Below are 16,959 nucleotides of genomic sequence, written 5' to 3'. Positions count from 1 at the left end.
CTTTTTAGTTCCCCCCCCATTTTTTATTCTGGGGTAATTTATTTCATTATCTATGCCTTGCTTGGTAACTCATCACTTTCCCTCGTCTCACATATGCAATTCTTTGCCAAATCTTGCCACTATCATATGCTAAGAAATTAAGAAAAAAATACAGTTTCAAAGAGACTGGGAAAGACTTGTATGAAATGATAGAGAATGAAATGAGCAGAACTAGAAGAACAATTTATACTTTAAGATACATATTACAAAAAAGAGTGATTATGAAAAACTCAAGAATTCTAATCAACTAAATGATAATCATGATTCCAGAGGAGTGATAAAGAACATTACCCACCTTAGGACAGAGGATGATGGACTACGCAGAATAAGAAACACATTTTTGGACATGACCAGTGTGAGGATTTGTTTTGCTTGACTATGTTTATGTGAAACAGAGATTTTATATTTCTTTCTGTTTTTCCCCCAGTAGATGGGAGGAGGTGGGGAGGGGAGGGCTGTAAATGTTTGATAATTGTTAATAGTGATATATTTAAAAATCTTGTCATTTCTACCTTCCCAGCATTCCCTTTCTCCCCTCACAAAGCTACCTCCTTAACCCAGTTCCTCATCACCTCTAACTTAGATTACTACAATAGCCTCTGAATTAGTCCCTTTTCCTCAAGTCTCTCACTACTCCAATCCACCTTGTGCACTACTGCCAAAGTAATTTTCCTTAAGTGTAATCTGACTCCTTCTTAATCAACTCTAGTGCCCTCTGGGATAAAAACAAAACACACTGTTTAGCCTGTAAAACTCTACAAAAACTGGCTTCTATCTATCTTTTCAGCTTTATTGGACATTGCTCCTCTCCCTACACTCTATGATGCAGCCAAACTGGCTTGCTTTCTGTTCTTCACTCAGGATACCCTATCAAGCCTCTGTGTCTTTATATTGGCCATGCCTGCAATGCACTCTTTATATTTTTAAACCTTTGCTTCATAGAGGTCCTTTCTTCCTTTAATAAGATACAGTTCAAGTACCACCATTTACATTAAGCCTTTCCTGATTCCCTCCAACTACTAGTGTCCTCCCACCCAAACTATTTTGTATACATTTGTACTTACTTTTTGTTTATACTATGTATTTTAGTTTCTATGTATGTATATATATATATAAACTACACACATGCACATATATTTGTGTGCAAAACATTATATATTTATATATACACATACCTATGTGTATATATATGACTAGATACTGTATATGAAATATATTAATATGTATTTATCATTCACACATACATATATATGTTGTTGTCTCTTCCCATTACAGTATAGATTCCTTATGAAGAGTCTGTTTTGTTCTTTGTTTTTGTATCCACAATGCCCAACATAACCTGGAGTGTGCTAAAATACTTAAATTCTTGTTAATTGATTGAATAGCCTTCTCTCCAACTTTTCTACCCTTCCTTTCTCAGATCACCTTCCATCTACTTTCTTTATATTTCATAAATACATTTATACATATGACTACATGCAAACAAGATAGATGTGTATCTATATTTACATATCTATATCTATACCTCCACTTATGCTTACACCTATACCTACACCAATCACTACCTGTACCTCTTCCTCTACCCCTACCCCTACATCTACAGCTACACAACAAATTGGAAATAATATCAGGACAAGTGCTTTAATAAATGCTTGTTGACTGACTATCCTGATTCTTTCCAAAAACATAAGAAACCCCCCAGGTCAGATGGTCCTGGAGCCAATATGGCATCTGAAGTGGAAGCCATACTTACAGTGTTTTCCTCCGTCAAAGCTTCTTCAACTTCCTGTCGGCTTACTTCTCCAAAATACCAGTCATACGTCTTGGAAGCCTGAAGTTTAAGAAGAAACAATGAATGACTTTAGAGCTTGAAGCAACCATTGATATGTAAATATCAGCACCTTTTTTTCAGCTAAAGCCCCTTCTGGGAGACTACACTGCGCCTTTCCAGGGCACCCACTGTCTTATTTCACTTGTTTGGGACTTGGCAGCTGTTGCCTGATGTTGTTGGTTCTTTTTTCTGGTGTCAGTAACTTGATGGTAGGGACTAAGTTTGGCACATCTTTGTAAATCCCTCAGTAGTCAGATGGGACCTTGTGGTTACTAGGCCTTTGTTGATTGATTAGTATTGTGGAAGAATATCAAAGTTTCCTTTTTAGTTCAACTGAAAATATTGTGAAGTAAATATTTCTCTAATCTAAAATCCTTTCCAGACTTACCTGAAGGAAAGAAACCTTATCTCTACTTAATCAAACTTCTCAGGAAAAACACTCTCCAATAAAATCTTTTTTTTCCTTTTTCTCTCAGACCAGGGATACTTAAACTTCTTCATTTTATAGACCTCTTTGGCAGGCTTGTGAAGCCTATGGATCTCATCTACCTAACAGGAAAGCCAATCTAATACCTTGGCAATTAGATTAACTTATAGTTCTATGGTCCTTTGTCATTTACAAAGTACTTTATCACATACATTATCTCATTTAACCCTCACAGAAATATTGTAAGGATAGCAAAACAACTGTATATGCCATTTGACAGACCATGGAACCAAATTCATAAAGGCAGTGAATAAATTATAAAGCAGTGGAACTTAGATTTGAACCCTACTTTCTGTCAGTAAATCCAAGACTTTTTCCATTCTGCCATGCTGACAGAAATACACGAAAGCTTCATACAGATTTACAGAAACGTATGATTGTGCTGAATTACTTGAGCCAGAAAAAGTAAAGATTAGAACATCCTTGGCACTTCTAGATCCCAAAGTTATAAAAAGGTAGCATAGTATATATAGTGAAACCAACACTGGATTTGGAGGCAGAAACCTGGGTTCAAGCCCTGGAGCTTATTAACTTTGTGACCTTACATAAATTGCTTAAGCTCCCAGGCTCGATATTCTGTCTTTCAAATGGAGATGATAATTCTTGCACTACTGACCTCATAGGATTGTTGTGAAGATCAAATAAATGAGATGTTGTATATAAATCTCCCTGTACAAATGTTTGTTGTCATAGAAGTGAGTCGAGAGCCCAGATCAGAGGCAACGACAAAGTGAAGAGGAAGTAGAAAAGACATTCTTGATAGGAGGAATGCAACCCTTTAAAAGAAAACTCAGAGGCAGTAGGATGAGTTGAATTGTATAGAGAGAGTTGCTATGTAAGGTGTCTTGGTTGGAATGGAGATAGCCAAGCAGATGGACAAGGAAGTGAAGGCATTTAGATTAGACAGGTAACAAGACTCCAGTTCCTTTCCCTAATGCTCCCTCTCTTCATGCTCCCTGGGTACCTTGTCCCCTTGTGGTCTGTCCCTCCCTGACCCAATGTCTTCGAACTACCTCCTGATACTCAGTGGGTTTCCATCTCAGATTGGTGTCCTACCTCACTTTATGATCTTGTCCAACTAAGTGCATCCTCATGGGCTCCTTCTGTTTATTTCTACTGTTCTCCATTGTTCCTTGTGTCCTTCCTTGAACCCATCATGCTGAAAGTGATCTTTCCCCACTCTGACCCTTCCCCTCTCAACCTCCCACCCCCATACAGACTTCACTTATATTGACTCTCTCATGGCACTTACCATATCTTGAATTGTGCTAGAGTTATTTGTCTTATCTCCTCTGCTATATTTTGAGTTCCTTGAGAGTTAGGAAAGTACTCTATTTATAATTTTGTATTCTAGTACATAGGGCCTTGAAAAGAGAAGATAATCTAGAGTTTTTAATATATCAAGTCCTGAAATAAATCAAAGTCATAAGTTGAAGAATAAAGCATTTTTAATTGAGATAGCAGAGTAGCAAAACTACCACTCTGGGGGATGTCCCACATGTGCAGAGCACAATGGATTTCCCAATCCAGAGACCCATGAAAAGGTTTTTTTTTTATTTGTAGAAGTTGAGGAGGAGGTAATATGAAGTAGCAAGGCCTGGTCATGAGACTCCAGTTGCCCTTGGTAATCCAGGCAAGGAAAACCACTTCATTCTGGCTGTTTTGCCCTTCATGCCATGAATCCCAAAGGAAGGAGCAAGAACATCAGAAGCTGAGATCCAGCTTGAGTTAGGTTCCTTTACAAGGTAAAATCCCTGGGTGAGAGGACTTAGGATGTGGTTCCCTCCATCTTATCTTAAGAGTAGGAATGTAAAGACTTACTGAAATTCAAACTTTACTAGGATTATTAAGGGAATGGCAAATAACATTACATTTGGCTTTTAACAATTTTCTGTCAAATGCTAAAGTTATCCCCTCTGGGTGGGTTATCCTCTGTCCTTTCTTCATTTATTGATGTCCTACTCATGATTTAAAAAGCCAATTCAAATGCTACTTCCTCAATGAACAGGCTTCCATAATTACTTTGGTGAATAACAACATTTCCCCTCAGACTCCATAGGGTACTTTGGTGTGTAACTGTCATGCACATAACTTGTATTTGGTGTTATAGTTTTCTGGATTGATTGCCCCTACCAGACCCTAAACTTCTTGAGTTTAGATCCTATCTTCCACCGGTGCTAAACACAGTGCTCTAAACAGAATAGTGAACTAAGTATTTATAGAATGACTTGAAATAGATGAAGATAATACTAAAGAGAAATTCCAGATAGAATCACATACTGTTGGAATAGGAAGGGAGTCTTTAAGATCATTTAAATCTTTTTTACAGATGAGGAAACTGAGGTCCAAAAAGCCTGAGTAACTTACCCAAGTTTACACAGCTAGTTACAGGAGGAATTTTTTTAATAGGACTATTTCAAAAATAAGAAATACAGAATATAGGGGAAGGAGATGGGCTAATGATAGGCTAAGGGTCCAAGGAGGAAAAAGTGAAATATTTAATAGCAGAAATCACAGATCTAGAAGAGGGAAAGATGATTAGATTATTGAAGGGGGTGAGAATATCAGAAACACCATGTCTGCAAATAGAGATTTTTTTTGCCTCCTCTTTCCTTATGCTTATTGTCTGAATTTGTTTTTCTGGTCTCATTTCTGTGGCTAGTATTTCTAATATCAAGCCAAATAATAATGGTAAGAGTGGGCATCATGCCTGATCTGAATGGTAATACTTCCAGTCATGCTCACTCTCAGTTTTAGCTAAATACTTTTCAATATATTTTTTAAAAAATCCTTTAATGGCTAGCCATCCTCATGTTTGCTTTTGTAAAAAAAGTAAATTATGCTATATTTTATAAAATATTTTAGATTATTCATATAATCATAATATTGTAATGATTTTATTATTAATATGATTCATAACACTACTTTTTCTTAGCATCAAACTATCCTTGCATTTCTGCCATAAAATAAAGTTGGTCACTATGAATAATTTTTGGATACATTTCTATAATCTATTTGCCCATATTTTACTTAGTCTCTTTTTGGAGGGAACTGGATATGTAATTCCATTCATATGGGAAACTCACATTGAGAAAATTCTTTCATATAGAACTTAGTCTCAGAGAGTTACTTAAACACTAAGAGGGTAACTAACACAGCCAATATGTATTGGAAATGGGACTTAAATCAATGTCTTCCTGTCTTTGAGCCTTTATTCTGGGCCATGCTCTCTCTTTTCCTCTTTGTCTCTGTCTCTGTCTCTCTCTCTAAATATTAATGATATTGGTCTATAATTCTCTTTCACTACTTGATCCTTTCCTGGTTTGGGTATCAGAGCTATATTTGTGTCATAAAAGGGGCTCTTGAAACATGTTCATGTAGATAAGGGATTATTTGATGTTTAAATGAGATAATATATATAAAATGGTTTACATACTTTAAAGCACTTCATCAATGCTAGTGTTGTAAAAATTTTGATAGATTTCACTTATAAATCTTCCTGTCTTAAAAGTTCTCCTCTCCCTACTCTCCAGGAATTTATGGTTTGCTCTTTCTAGGATTCTCTTTCTGTGATAAAATGGTTTAGCTGTTATTAATTTGTTCATTTTATATTTTTATAAATATGTATTACATTTCATTTAAGTTTTGGATTTTGTTGATACATAATAGGTTATAATAGTTTCTGAAAATTTTCTTTACTTACCATTAATTGTGAATTCCTCCTCCTTTTTAAATTTTGGTTATTTTCCTCCTCTTCTTTCAATCAAATTAGCTAATGGGGTGCTGATTTTTTTTTCTTAAAGAGCTTTTAAATTTATTAATCAACTGTTTTAAAATTTTTCAACTTTATCACAGTTTTCAAGACTTCTTCTTTTATGATTATTTTGGAATTATCAATTTTTTTTGGTTACCTAATATTCTTTTTTTGAAATAAGGACTTTCCAGGGAAGTGGTTCTGGGTGTTCAACTGACATACTCATGCTTGATGGGTGCATGCAGAAGTAAAGTCTAAAGTCATAAAGAGAGTACAGAAAGATACCCATATGGGGTGGGATGTGCTGAAGCCAGCTACTAGAAGAAATTGTTAAATTTTTAATGTATCTAAACTTTAGAAAGCAACAAACTACAAATTGTGGATTGATTGTCTGCCAGTCATTTCCTTCTCCAGCTCATTTTACAGATGAGGAAACTGAGGCAAACAGGGTTAAGTGACTTGCCCAGGGTCACACAGCTAGTAAATCTCTGAGGCTGGATTTGAACTCAAGAAGATGAATCAGGAAGATGCTCTATTCACTGCATCATTTAACTGCCCCAATAGACTATAGATAATGTTAACATGTAGTTTTCCAAGTTGATATGTGGCCTGCAGGGATCCTCATATAGGGTTAGTGAATCCTCAAAGTTTCTAACATTATGTTCCAAGGGACTTCCTCACAATAATATTCTGTATCTTTGTTAAAATCCATTCAGATTTGACATTCAATGTTCTAAGATCCACTGAAATTTTGACATTATGTGATTTTAAAGAATTTGTGAAACTGAAGAAAAGCAGAGCCTGAAGGGGCAAGGAGTATGATGATTTATAATTTGACCCTAGTTCTAGCTTATATGGATGATTTCTCTTTGACAATAACAGAAGAATGTGAATGTGAATTTTTATTGTTTCTGAGAATCTAGAGCAAGAGTAAACACACATAAGAACATACACACGCGCACACGCGCGCGCACACACACACACACATGCACACATGATCCAAAGTCATAAAAGTAGAACTAAAATACATCAGTATTTTAAACAACAGGGAGGTGAAAGCCAATTCTTGATCTGTACTCGGATTATGAAATGGAACTAAACAGACCTGAGTTCTTATCACTGAATCTTAGAATATAGACCATTTAACCCAATCTCTTCCTTTTCCAAATGAGGAAATTTGCTTAATGTTGGTAAGCAACAGAAGCAAAATTTGAAGCCAGGACCTCAGACTCCAATTCCAGTCCTTGTTTACTTCACAGCAGGAGTCCTAACTAGTTAATTTGACTTTGAGTAATTCACTTAACCTCTCTGAGATTCAGTTTCCTAACTTGCAGAAGGAACATGATTCTTAAACCACTTACCTAATTCCACTATTATCGTAAGGAAAGAGCTTCTTCAACTTTAAAGAAGTTACTATTGTTATTCCTACAGCTACTCCCACTTCCCCCAGGAAATTAAGGGACAACAATTGGGCCTGTGATTTCATTTGGAACTCCCAGAGGAGGAAAGCCCCTTTACAAATGCAGCTAGACACCTTCTAGCTTTAGAGAGAATATGAGACTATCTCAAGGTCACGCGGACAGTATGTGTCAGAGTAAAGACTCAAATTCATGCCTTCCTCCTCCAAGGCTAGCTTTCTGTCCACTCTGCTATGTGGTCTCATTTTGTATTTATTGTGTATGTTTTTTAAAAAAATTTACTTCTCTGTGTACATTTTGTTTCCTCCAATAGTATGTAAGCTCTTTGAGGGCAAAGACTTTCATTTTTCTTTCTATATTCCCAGAAACTAGCATCTTTCCAGGTAGATATATAGTAGATAGTTCTTGAATTGAACAGAATGATTCATTCATGAATTTATTTCTTTTGATGATCAGCCCTGGCTAATGCTAGATTCAAATTCTACCCTTGTTCATTGCTATCTGCTTGAATGTGGGCTGATCACTTCATGTCTCTGCACTTGTTTCCTCCTCTTTTAAATTAGCGAGACAGACTAGGTTATCTTCAGATTTTAGGATAAAAGACAAGAGAAGACAATAATTGATGGGAAAGCTTCTGGTTGGCCTTGCTTAAAGATTGGAGGAAAGGGGAATACTTCACTGAAAAATTGTGTTTTGTTTTGTTTTGTTTTGTTTTGCAGAGGGGAAGGCAGGGCAATTGGAGTTAAGTGACTTGCCCAAGGTCAGAAAGCTAGTAAATGTGTCAAGTGTCTGAGGTCAGATTTGAATTCAGGTTCTCCTTACTCCAGGGGTGGTGCTCTACTCACTGTGCCACCTAGCTGCCCTTAAAAAGGTTTTTGAAAAGGAAAAAAGGTAATAGAAGAACAGAGAAATGTAAAAGATGAAGGCTGAGGAGCCTAAAATAGAAAAAAATAGAAAACCAGGAAGATGTCATATGAAACTATCCAAGAAGTGAGGGACAATTGGATGTAGTAGAAAGAATGCCAACTTGAGAGTCAGAAGGTCTGGGTTTAAGTCCTGCGTCTGCCATTACTCCCTGTGTGACCTATATTCACTTCTTCTGTCTGGCCTTAGTTTATTGATATATTAAAAATGGGATGAATATTATACGTGCTTCAGAACTCCCCAGTTTACTGTGATTTTGTATGTAATAAGTACTCTTTAAATTAAGCACTCTATAAATGTCAACTATTATTGCGTGAGAATATATGCAAAGTATGTGTAAAAAGGTTTTTCTTTTTAATGAAGGAGAAAAATAAATGCCTGTTAATTGAAAATTAAGATGAAAAAAGAGAATACATACAAATATTCATTGTAAAGCAGAAAATGTTACACCAACTTAATTGCTCATACTTAAGAACCCTTTCCAAAATGCTTTCCTAATAAGAAACCCAAGAAAAAGCTCAGGCAGGGATCAACATGCCCATCTCTTAGGGTAGGAAAATAAGGTTCAAAGATGTCATTCATAGTCATAGTCTATGAGTGCTGGAAAGGGCCTTTAGAGACCACCAAGGGCAACTTCATTTTGCAGATGAAGAAACTGAGACCGAGGAGGGAAATGATTTACCAGTCACATGGCAGCAACTTGGAGAATCAGGATTGGAACTCTCTTAACTTTAAATCTAGTGTTTTTTCATTACACCACAAAGAAACGATATGCTTATTACTTAAGAGCTGATCGATGCAATGACCAGCCATGATTCTAGAGGACCTAGGATGAAGAATGCTACTCACTTCCTGACGGAGAGGTGATTGACTCCATATGCAGAATGAGACATATATATTTAGGACATGGCCAATGTGGGAATTTGTTTTATTTGACTATGCATATTTGTTGCAAGGGTTGTTTTTTTTTCTTTTGAGGAGATAGGGTTTGGAGGGAGAGAAAATAAATGCTTGTTAAGTAAAAGAACAATTTTTTTAAAAAACTGGTGTGCTCAAAATTTCCTGGCTAGAGCCTGAATAATGGGAGACCTGTTCATTGAAAGCTGAGAAGGAAAAGTGGGAGGGGAGGAAAAAATCTAGCTGGTGATCAGAACTTCATTCAAGTATTTCCTCCAGAAAAGGTCTAGTTGGTGCTGACTTCACTTGGAAAGACTTCAAGCCTATTGAGGAAACTTTTTACCTTTGTGCTGGATTTGCCATGACATGGTTTCTGATGCAAACTGGTAGGCAAAGGCTTATCCTCAAGCGGGCTGCCATGTGCTGGTTGTGGGGATTTCTGGGTTGAGGATGGGTACACGCTTACTTTCTGCCCTTTAAAGATAAATTCGAAATTGGTCATGATTTCACCAAAAAAACCAAAATATCAACTCTCATTTGAAATGCAATAGGCTGTGGCCTATTATACAAGATGCTGTTGAGAAATATTTTAATGTTTCATTTTATATCAATCATTTTATATCTAATAGTTTGTAGAACACTTTGAAAATGCAGAATAATGGACAGTAGAACCATAAAATCATTTGCCCTAGAAGAAACCTTAGAATATAGAATATTAAAGTGGGAAGGTCCCTCAAAGGTGATCTAGTCCAACACTCATATTATAGAAGAGGACATTGAGATCCAAAGGGGAGAAATCACTTGCCCAATCTCAAAGAAGTAAGAGCTAAGCGGCTGAGCTGGGTTTCCTGACTCCAGAACCTACAGGCTGCCTCTCCCCTAGTGCTTTGCCTGGCACATTTCAAAGCTGATTTTCATTGTCTGTACAGTTTTTATCTCAAATTATCACAGACCAGACATAAGTATGAATCATACCAAAGCAATATTTCAAGTGGCATAATATATTTAGCCCTAGAAGACCTATTCCACATGGACAATAGAAGTAGCATATTTGGGAGATAAAAATGGAGATTATTGATATTTTCTCTTCTCATGAGTACTTCATGAAAGATTACTTGAAAATTAAAAATATTTCATTTTTTTGTTGTTATTGCTGAACCATTTCTTTTTCTGTTCAGCAGTGCTGCTGTAGCAATAGTAGTCTACTGTATGTGGATAATTGAGAAGGAAATATGGAAACAAGATCACTATTCAAAAATATATTCCTATATGTTAAAATAGGGAAGTCAAGTGGCATGGTAGATAGAGCACTAGGCCTGGAATCAGGAAAACTCCTCTTCCTGAGCTCAAATGCAGCCTCAGACACTTACTAGCTGTGTGGCCCTGGGCAAGTCACGTAACCTTTTGCCTCAGTTTCCTCATCTGTAAAAAAATGATCTGGAGAAGAAATGACAAACAGCTCTAGTATCTTTGCTAAGAAAAACCCAAATGGAGTCACAGAGTGTCTGACATGACTGAACAACACATGTTAAAATATAATCAATTTCTTTTGTGTGTGTGTTGTCATTTTTTTCCTCCTTTTTAATACTACTTGACTATAAAAAGTGTTTATGACCCGAGGTATGAGGCTGCTCTGTAGGCTACAAATCATTGGCTTCTCATATATCTTACTCCTGAACCATATTTTCCAATATATATTTGTACACTCCTTCCATTTGCCCATCCTTGCATAGAAATTCATATCATTTCAACTATATATTGATTTAATATGAAAAGTCTTATAGCATTCTTGGTAGATTTTTCTATTTTATCTTTTGCAGTGGATATTGGCACACAAGCTACAATTATTTTCACAGTGGCCTTTTCTTTTTTGCAAATGTTTATAATGAAAATTGGGACATACAATGACAAAATGGCCCATGACATGACATTTTTTCTTGTCTTTGGATATATACTAAAACCAATCTCCACTCTCTCCTTTGCTTCTCCAAGGAAAGCATGGGAACCATCCTTTCATAAAGCCAAAACTTCCTTTTCTCCTGGTTTCATTTATATAAAGATGCCAAAATTGATATAATTTTGTTCTTCTTGTAGCATGGCCAATTGTTAGTCATTGGATGGAGGAGGAGCTGATGTTGGAAATACTAATGCTTAATGTGTATAGACAGCCTAAAAACTGTGTGATCTTCTTAAAAACTTAGCATACTTTGTCCCCCTTTTCTCCATTCTGTCTCCATTACTCTAGAAGCAGAAGAACACTCCATAAGACCGAGGGATATTTCTATTGATGATACAGGCTGATCCTCAGAAAGTATACGTATTCAGTTGCCAGGACCACACTTGGAGTCTTTCTAGGATGACATCACCTGCCGAAGTTTGTGCTCTGCTAGCATATCCTTTGAGAACCTATGAGTTTCTGGGTCAAATCACCAGGAAGAACAAACCCTGAATGATGTGGATAGTACACAACATGACAACTCCATCTACTGTGCCACTTAGCTGCCCTTATTTTTTGCTCCTATCTTAACACATAACAAATTAATGGATAGTGATCTGGTTTCCACATTTCCTACTCAGTTATCTATAAAGAGTCACATACAGTCACAAAGTGGTGTGCTTGGAGGGAAGGAGTGGTCTACTAGGATGAGGGAAAAGGGCACAGGGAGAGACTGACAACTAACTATAATTACTTTACAACCAACTCAGAGCCCCTGACTACTCCAGTTCCAGTCTTACGCTCTCTGCTTCTACAGAGTAAGCAGGAGGGTGACTCAGAATGCCAAATCATAGTGGTTCAATGAAAGGTTCTGGAATTTAAATCAGAACATCTAGATTTCAATTCTGATTTCATCATGATGTCTGATCAAGAATAAGTTACAGCACCCTTCTGAGCCTCCATTTCCTTTTCTGTAAAAGGGGGAGACTGATCTTTGAACTACCTTCCTCATAGGGTTCCTATTATGGAGTATATACTATTTGTCACTATCTAACTGTGAGCTGTAAGAGCCACCAAGATCATACAGTGAGTGAATAAAGAGGGAGAACAAAGCCCAGCAACAGGGTTCCATTATACATGTTTGTGTGGTTAAGATTATCTGCTCATTTGGTAATTGTAATATGAAGTGGTCTTACCTTTACTTGGAAAACTTGGGTCAGCCATCATAAACAGAGAACTAAGAGAAAGATTTGGTTAAAGGTAAAGTTAGTGTTGTTCTGGAAGCATGAATTATAGAGTGAGGAAATCATGGAACCCAAACCAAGATAACATCTTGAGGATCATTATTTTGAAATACTTTTTCTTTTATATGAGTTCTTTCTCTATTACCTTCTTCAGAAAAAAGAATATAAAGTTAAATAACAACCAGCATAGGGCATATTTCCCCGATGTCTTAAGCTGACATACGCTATAGGTCTTCACTTTTCATATCTGAATTGGTCTTATTTAGTTCTGCCTGTGGATGGGGGCATATTTAGCTGTGCTAGGCCTTGTGCTTCCACCGTGGATCCAAGCAGAGAAGTGGACAGGGCTAATGAGGATTTGGGAGTTGTCTGCCCAAAGATGTTAACTGAAGATATGGGAATGGATGAGATCATCAAAAGAAGTAGGTGTAAGAAAACTGGAAATGACCTTGACCTCCTCCAATCTTAAAGCACTCTGTATTTCATTTATAATTTGAAAAACTATATTTAAAAATATACAAGACTCGGATGGGGGAGACCTGGGCTTGAATCCTGTCTCTCTCCTTTACCTCTTGTGTAACATGAACAAGTCATTTCATCTAAGTCTCAGTTTCCTCATTAGTAAAAATGAAAACAAGCATTTATGAAGTACCTACTGTGTGTCTTGCAATGTGCTAAGCACTTTTTGCAAATATTTTCTCATTTGATCTTCCCAACAACCCTGGGAAGGAGGTGCTATTATTATCCCTATTTTACAGCTAAAGAAACTGAGGCAAATAAGGGACTTGCCCAGGGTCACCCAGCTAGGTCTTCCTGACTCCAGGTCCCGCCCTCTAGCTGTTGTATCACCTAGCTGCCTAACAACACTTGCCCTCCTGTAACTCACAGTTGTTATAAAGCTAAACACATTGTAGCCCATATAATACTTTAGGAATATGAGTGATTATTATTCTATTGAAATTTGTATCATGTTTAACTGTGTGCACCTCTTTTGTCTCATACGAGACTGTAAGCCCCTTGAGGACATGAACGAAACATGTCTTGGTTATTTTCTCCCTTCTCTCCATTTACCAGTTCCTGATCTTTTTCATTCAACAAGTATTTGTTACAATGTATCAAGCTTTATACCAGGCACTGGTGGCTGATGGTGGGGGGGGAGGCGTGGTGGGGGAGGGTGAGAAAAGACAATCACTACAGATGCCAACAGAAAGAAAGTTTGAAAAAAAAGCCATATGATAGTCACAATTATTTTAAACAGATTCTAACCCTATGTTATGAGACAGGACTTTATGAGGATTTTTTTCATACTTGCTCTCCTGAGATTATAATTTCACTCTGATCTCCTGTGTCATCTCACCTTCAGTGACCTGCTTCAGCACTTAAATCAAACCGACATATGATCTAGAATTGGATTTTTATTATTGGCTAGTTTTTTTGGCTTAATTAAAGACAACTCAACCCAGTAAACATTACTGTATATTTCTGGCTTCCATTATCCTAAAAAGGGACCTTGAATAACAATGTGCTTACGGTAGATTCGAATGCTAGCAGTTGATACAAACACAAAAATATGGTCTTAATTCTATCTGCCTCTTTCACGCTAAACTTCTATTGATTTCAAGACCCACGAATCAAAAGAAAACAAGACAAAAAAGATCAGAACCCTTTTTCAAGGACTAGGTGCATAAGCTCATTAAAATTAATTTCTCTGAATTTTTTCCTTCATCTTCAAATTCAAGTACACAAATATTGATTAAGCACCGACTATGTGTAATATACTATACTGTGCACCAAGGTTATAAAGATAAAACAAAATAGTCTCTGCCCTTAAGGAACTTAGACGAATTCAGAACAATGTTGGGAGGGAAATGTCCATTGAGAAATGATTGAACATTGTAGCGCAAAAAATGATTTCAAGTAATAGGTGATGGTATTATAACAGCTCATATTTGTATAGTGCTTTAAAGTTCATAAATTGCTTTCTTCATTAACCCTCTGTCAAATAGTTTTTGAAAGTTTGGAACCTGAGACTATCTGGAATATGAGCTCCTAGAAGCCTACATTAGATTCAAGGTGATTTAGGGTTTAGTACCTGCTCAAAACCATGACTCATGAGCCCCCACTGATGTATTTACTTCTACCAGCTGTCCAGGAGACACAATACTCTGAACAAAAGCTTTTTAATCAAATAGTATAACAAGTATGGGATATGGCCTCCTTTAAATTTTCATACAGCTTGTGAAGGAGGGCATAGACTAGGGGTGGGGAACCTGTGGCCTCAAGGCCACAAGTGGCCCTGTAGGTCCTCAAGTGCAGCTCTTTTTTTTATTCAGTCAAAGGTCACAATTGAGGACCTAGAGGGTCACATGTGGCCTTGAGGCTGCAGGTTCCCCACCCCTAGCATTGACTATGTGTGTACTTTGGCCATACAAGACAGGTGCCACAATGGATAGAGTGCCAAGATTGGAGTCAGGAAGACCTTAGTTCAAATCCGGCCTCAGACACTTACTAGCTCTGTGACCTTGGACAAGTCACTTAACCCTATTTGCCTTAGTTTCCTCATTTGTAAAATGAGCTGGAGAAGGAAGCAGCAAACCGCTTCAGCATCTCTGACAAGAAAATCCCAGATGGGGTCACAAAGAGTCAGAGATGCCTGAAAACTAAACAAGAGACTAAACAAGAAACAGTGTATTTCCTGACTGTAGGTTCTTTCTTTTTGTGTGCTCTCCCTGCATGTTAATTCTCTGGTCGCTTTTGTTCTCCTCATCCTCTGGCTGGCTGGTTAAAATAAACCATCATCTGGGATGATGATGAACTACAGTTTTGAGTAGGAGTACCCCAAATGCCACATAATGGTGAGTCTTGTTTTATAGGTGAGGCAGTAGTGGTGACACAAGCCACTTGTCGAAGATCCCCCAGCTAGGAAGCATTGGAGGTCTGAGCTTAAGGTCGGGTCACCTCAGGCTAAGTCCACTGCTGTTTCTATTACCCCAGGCTTCAAAGCCAGTTGGATATTTCCCTCGTTTTAGTCTTGTTTCAAAAAGAACTGGCCTTTTCAATGATGGACAAAAATGTTTGCGAAAGAAGCAGTTTGGTAGAGTTATATGAGGTTGTCATTTTCATAATAGTGAAATTAGATTCTCCTGTCCAATTTTCAAAAAAACTTTTGGTTTAAGGAAATCTGATAGTTTTCTTGAGGGAAAATGGTTATAGCTCAAATAGATAATTTTTAGTTCAACTCAACAAACATGGATTCGATGCCTACCATGTGCCAAGCATTGTGCTTGGATACATAGACAGATATAGTATAGGCCCTGCTTTCAAGCAGTTAGCAATCTCATATAGGACTGGAGGGCGAAGACACACATAACTGGAACAAAAGGGACAATGAAATCAATACAAAATATATACTATTGTCTAACACAATATTGGGAGAAATTCAAAGAAGTAGAAATCACTTTCACCTGGTGGAGCTGGAGGAAGGCCTGGGGATCACCTTGTGGAGGTTAGATTTGGATATTGGATGCTGGAGGAGGGGAGGGACTTAGAGATGGGAGAGGGAGAGGACTTTCCAGGTCTGCGAGGCCCAGAGAGGCTAAGTCATCTGCATGAGTTTACACAGGGAGGAAGGGGCAGGAGCAGGATTTGAATACAGGCCGGCCCTCTGGCTCCAAGCCCAGCACTTTCCCATCACTCTACAATGCTGTATGAATAGTGTGTGTTCACTTACATGTGAAAGTGGGATAGTCTTATTTAAACTACCTCCCTTATATGATTATTGTGAAGAAAGTGTTATGAAAATCTTAGGTATAAGGCTAGAGACGGATCTATGATTTCAATGTTATAGGGAACTCCCTGAATGAGGAAACCCTTTCTACTGTATATAAGTAGGTAACTTCTCTGCAGTTTAGAGCTTGGAGAGTGGCCTAGGGCACTAAAGGGTTAAATAACCTGCCCAAGGTGACACAGCCAGTATGTTTGAGAGACAAGTCTTAAACTCATGTCTTCCTGACTCCAAGACTATGCCACATTGCTTCTGGTCTGTAAATCTTCAGGGTGCTAAATTGTGTCATTTGTTATTAACATTATTACTTCTCAAAAATCCTTCTCCAATGCCCAGAAATTTGAAAAAAAAATTAATCACATTGATCAATGAAACGACCAAGTAGGAGGATTCCAGAGGACCAATGATCAAGAGTCCTACCCACCTCTGATCAGGAAGGTGATGAGCTTAGGGTATAGACTGTGAGATACATTTTATATATATATGTATAAAATATACATAGTATGCACGCACGCATGTATGTATGTTTATATGTGTCTACATGCATATATATGCATACACACAAATATGCATATACACACATACATACACACACATATTTGGCACAACCAACATGGGAATTTGTTTTGCTTGATTACATATATT

At 37.3% G+C, this 16,959-nt stretch overlaps 1 protein-coding gene across 1 annotated transcript in view; it reads right to left on the bottom strand.

The window, feature by feature from the left end:
- The window catches only part of CLNK (cytokine dependent hematopoietic cell linker), a gene marked incomplete at its 5' end in the record, with an annotated part of 84,127 nt that overhangs the window by 27,771 nt on the left and 39,397 nt on the right, over nt 1–16,959 (bottom strand). The window contains 3 exons of the mRNA XM_036763272.1: nt 1,793–1,870; nt 9,694–9,824; nt 12,483–12,523. Of these exons, the coding sequence (XP_036619167.1) occupies nt 1,793–1,870; nt 9,694–9,824; nt 12,483–12,523 (250 nt within the window). The remainder of the gene's footprint in view (nt 1–1,792; nt 1,871–9,693; nt 9,825–12,482; nt 12,524–16,959) is intronic.

This window comes from Trichosurus vulpecula, chromosome 6 (assembly GCF_011100635.1).
Source record: "Trichosurus vulpecula isolate mTriVul1 chromosome 6, mTriVul1.pri, whole genome shotgun sequence".
Taxonomy (NCBI): Eukaryota; Metazoa; Chordata; class Mammalia; order Diprotodontia; family Phalangeridae; genus Trichosurus; species Trichosurus vulpecula.
This window is presented reverse-complemented; position numbering and strand designations above follow the sequence as displayed.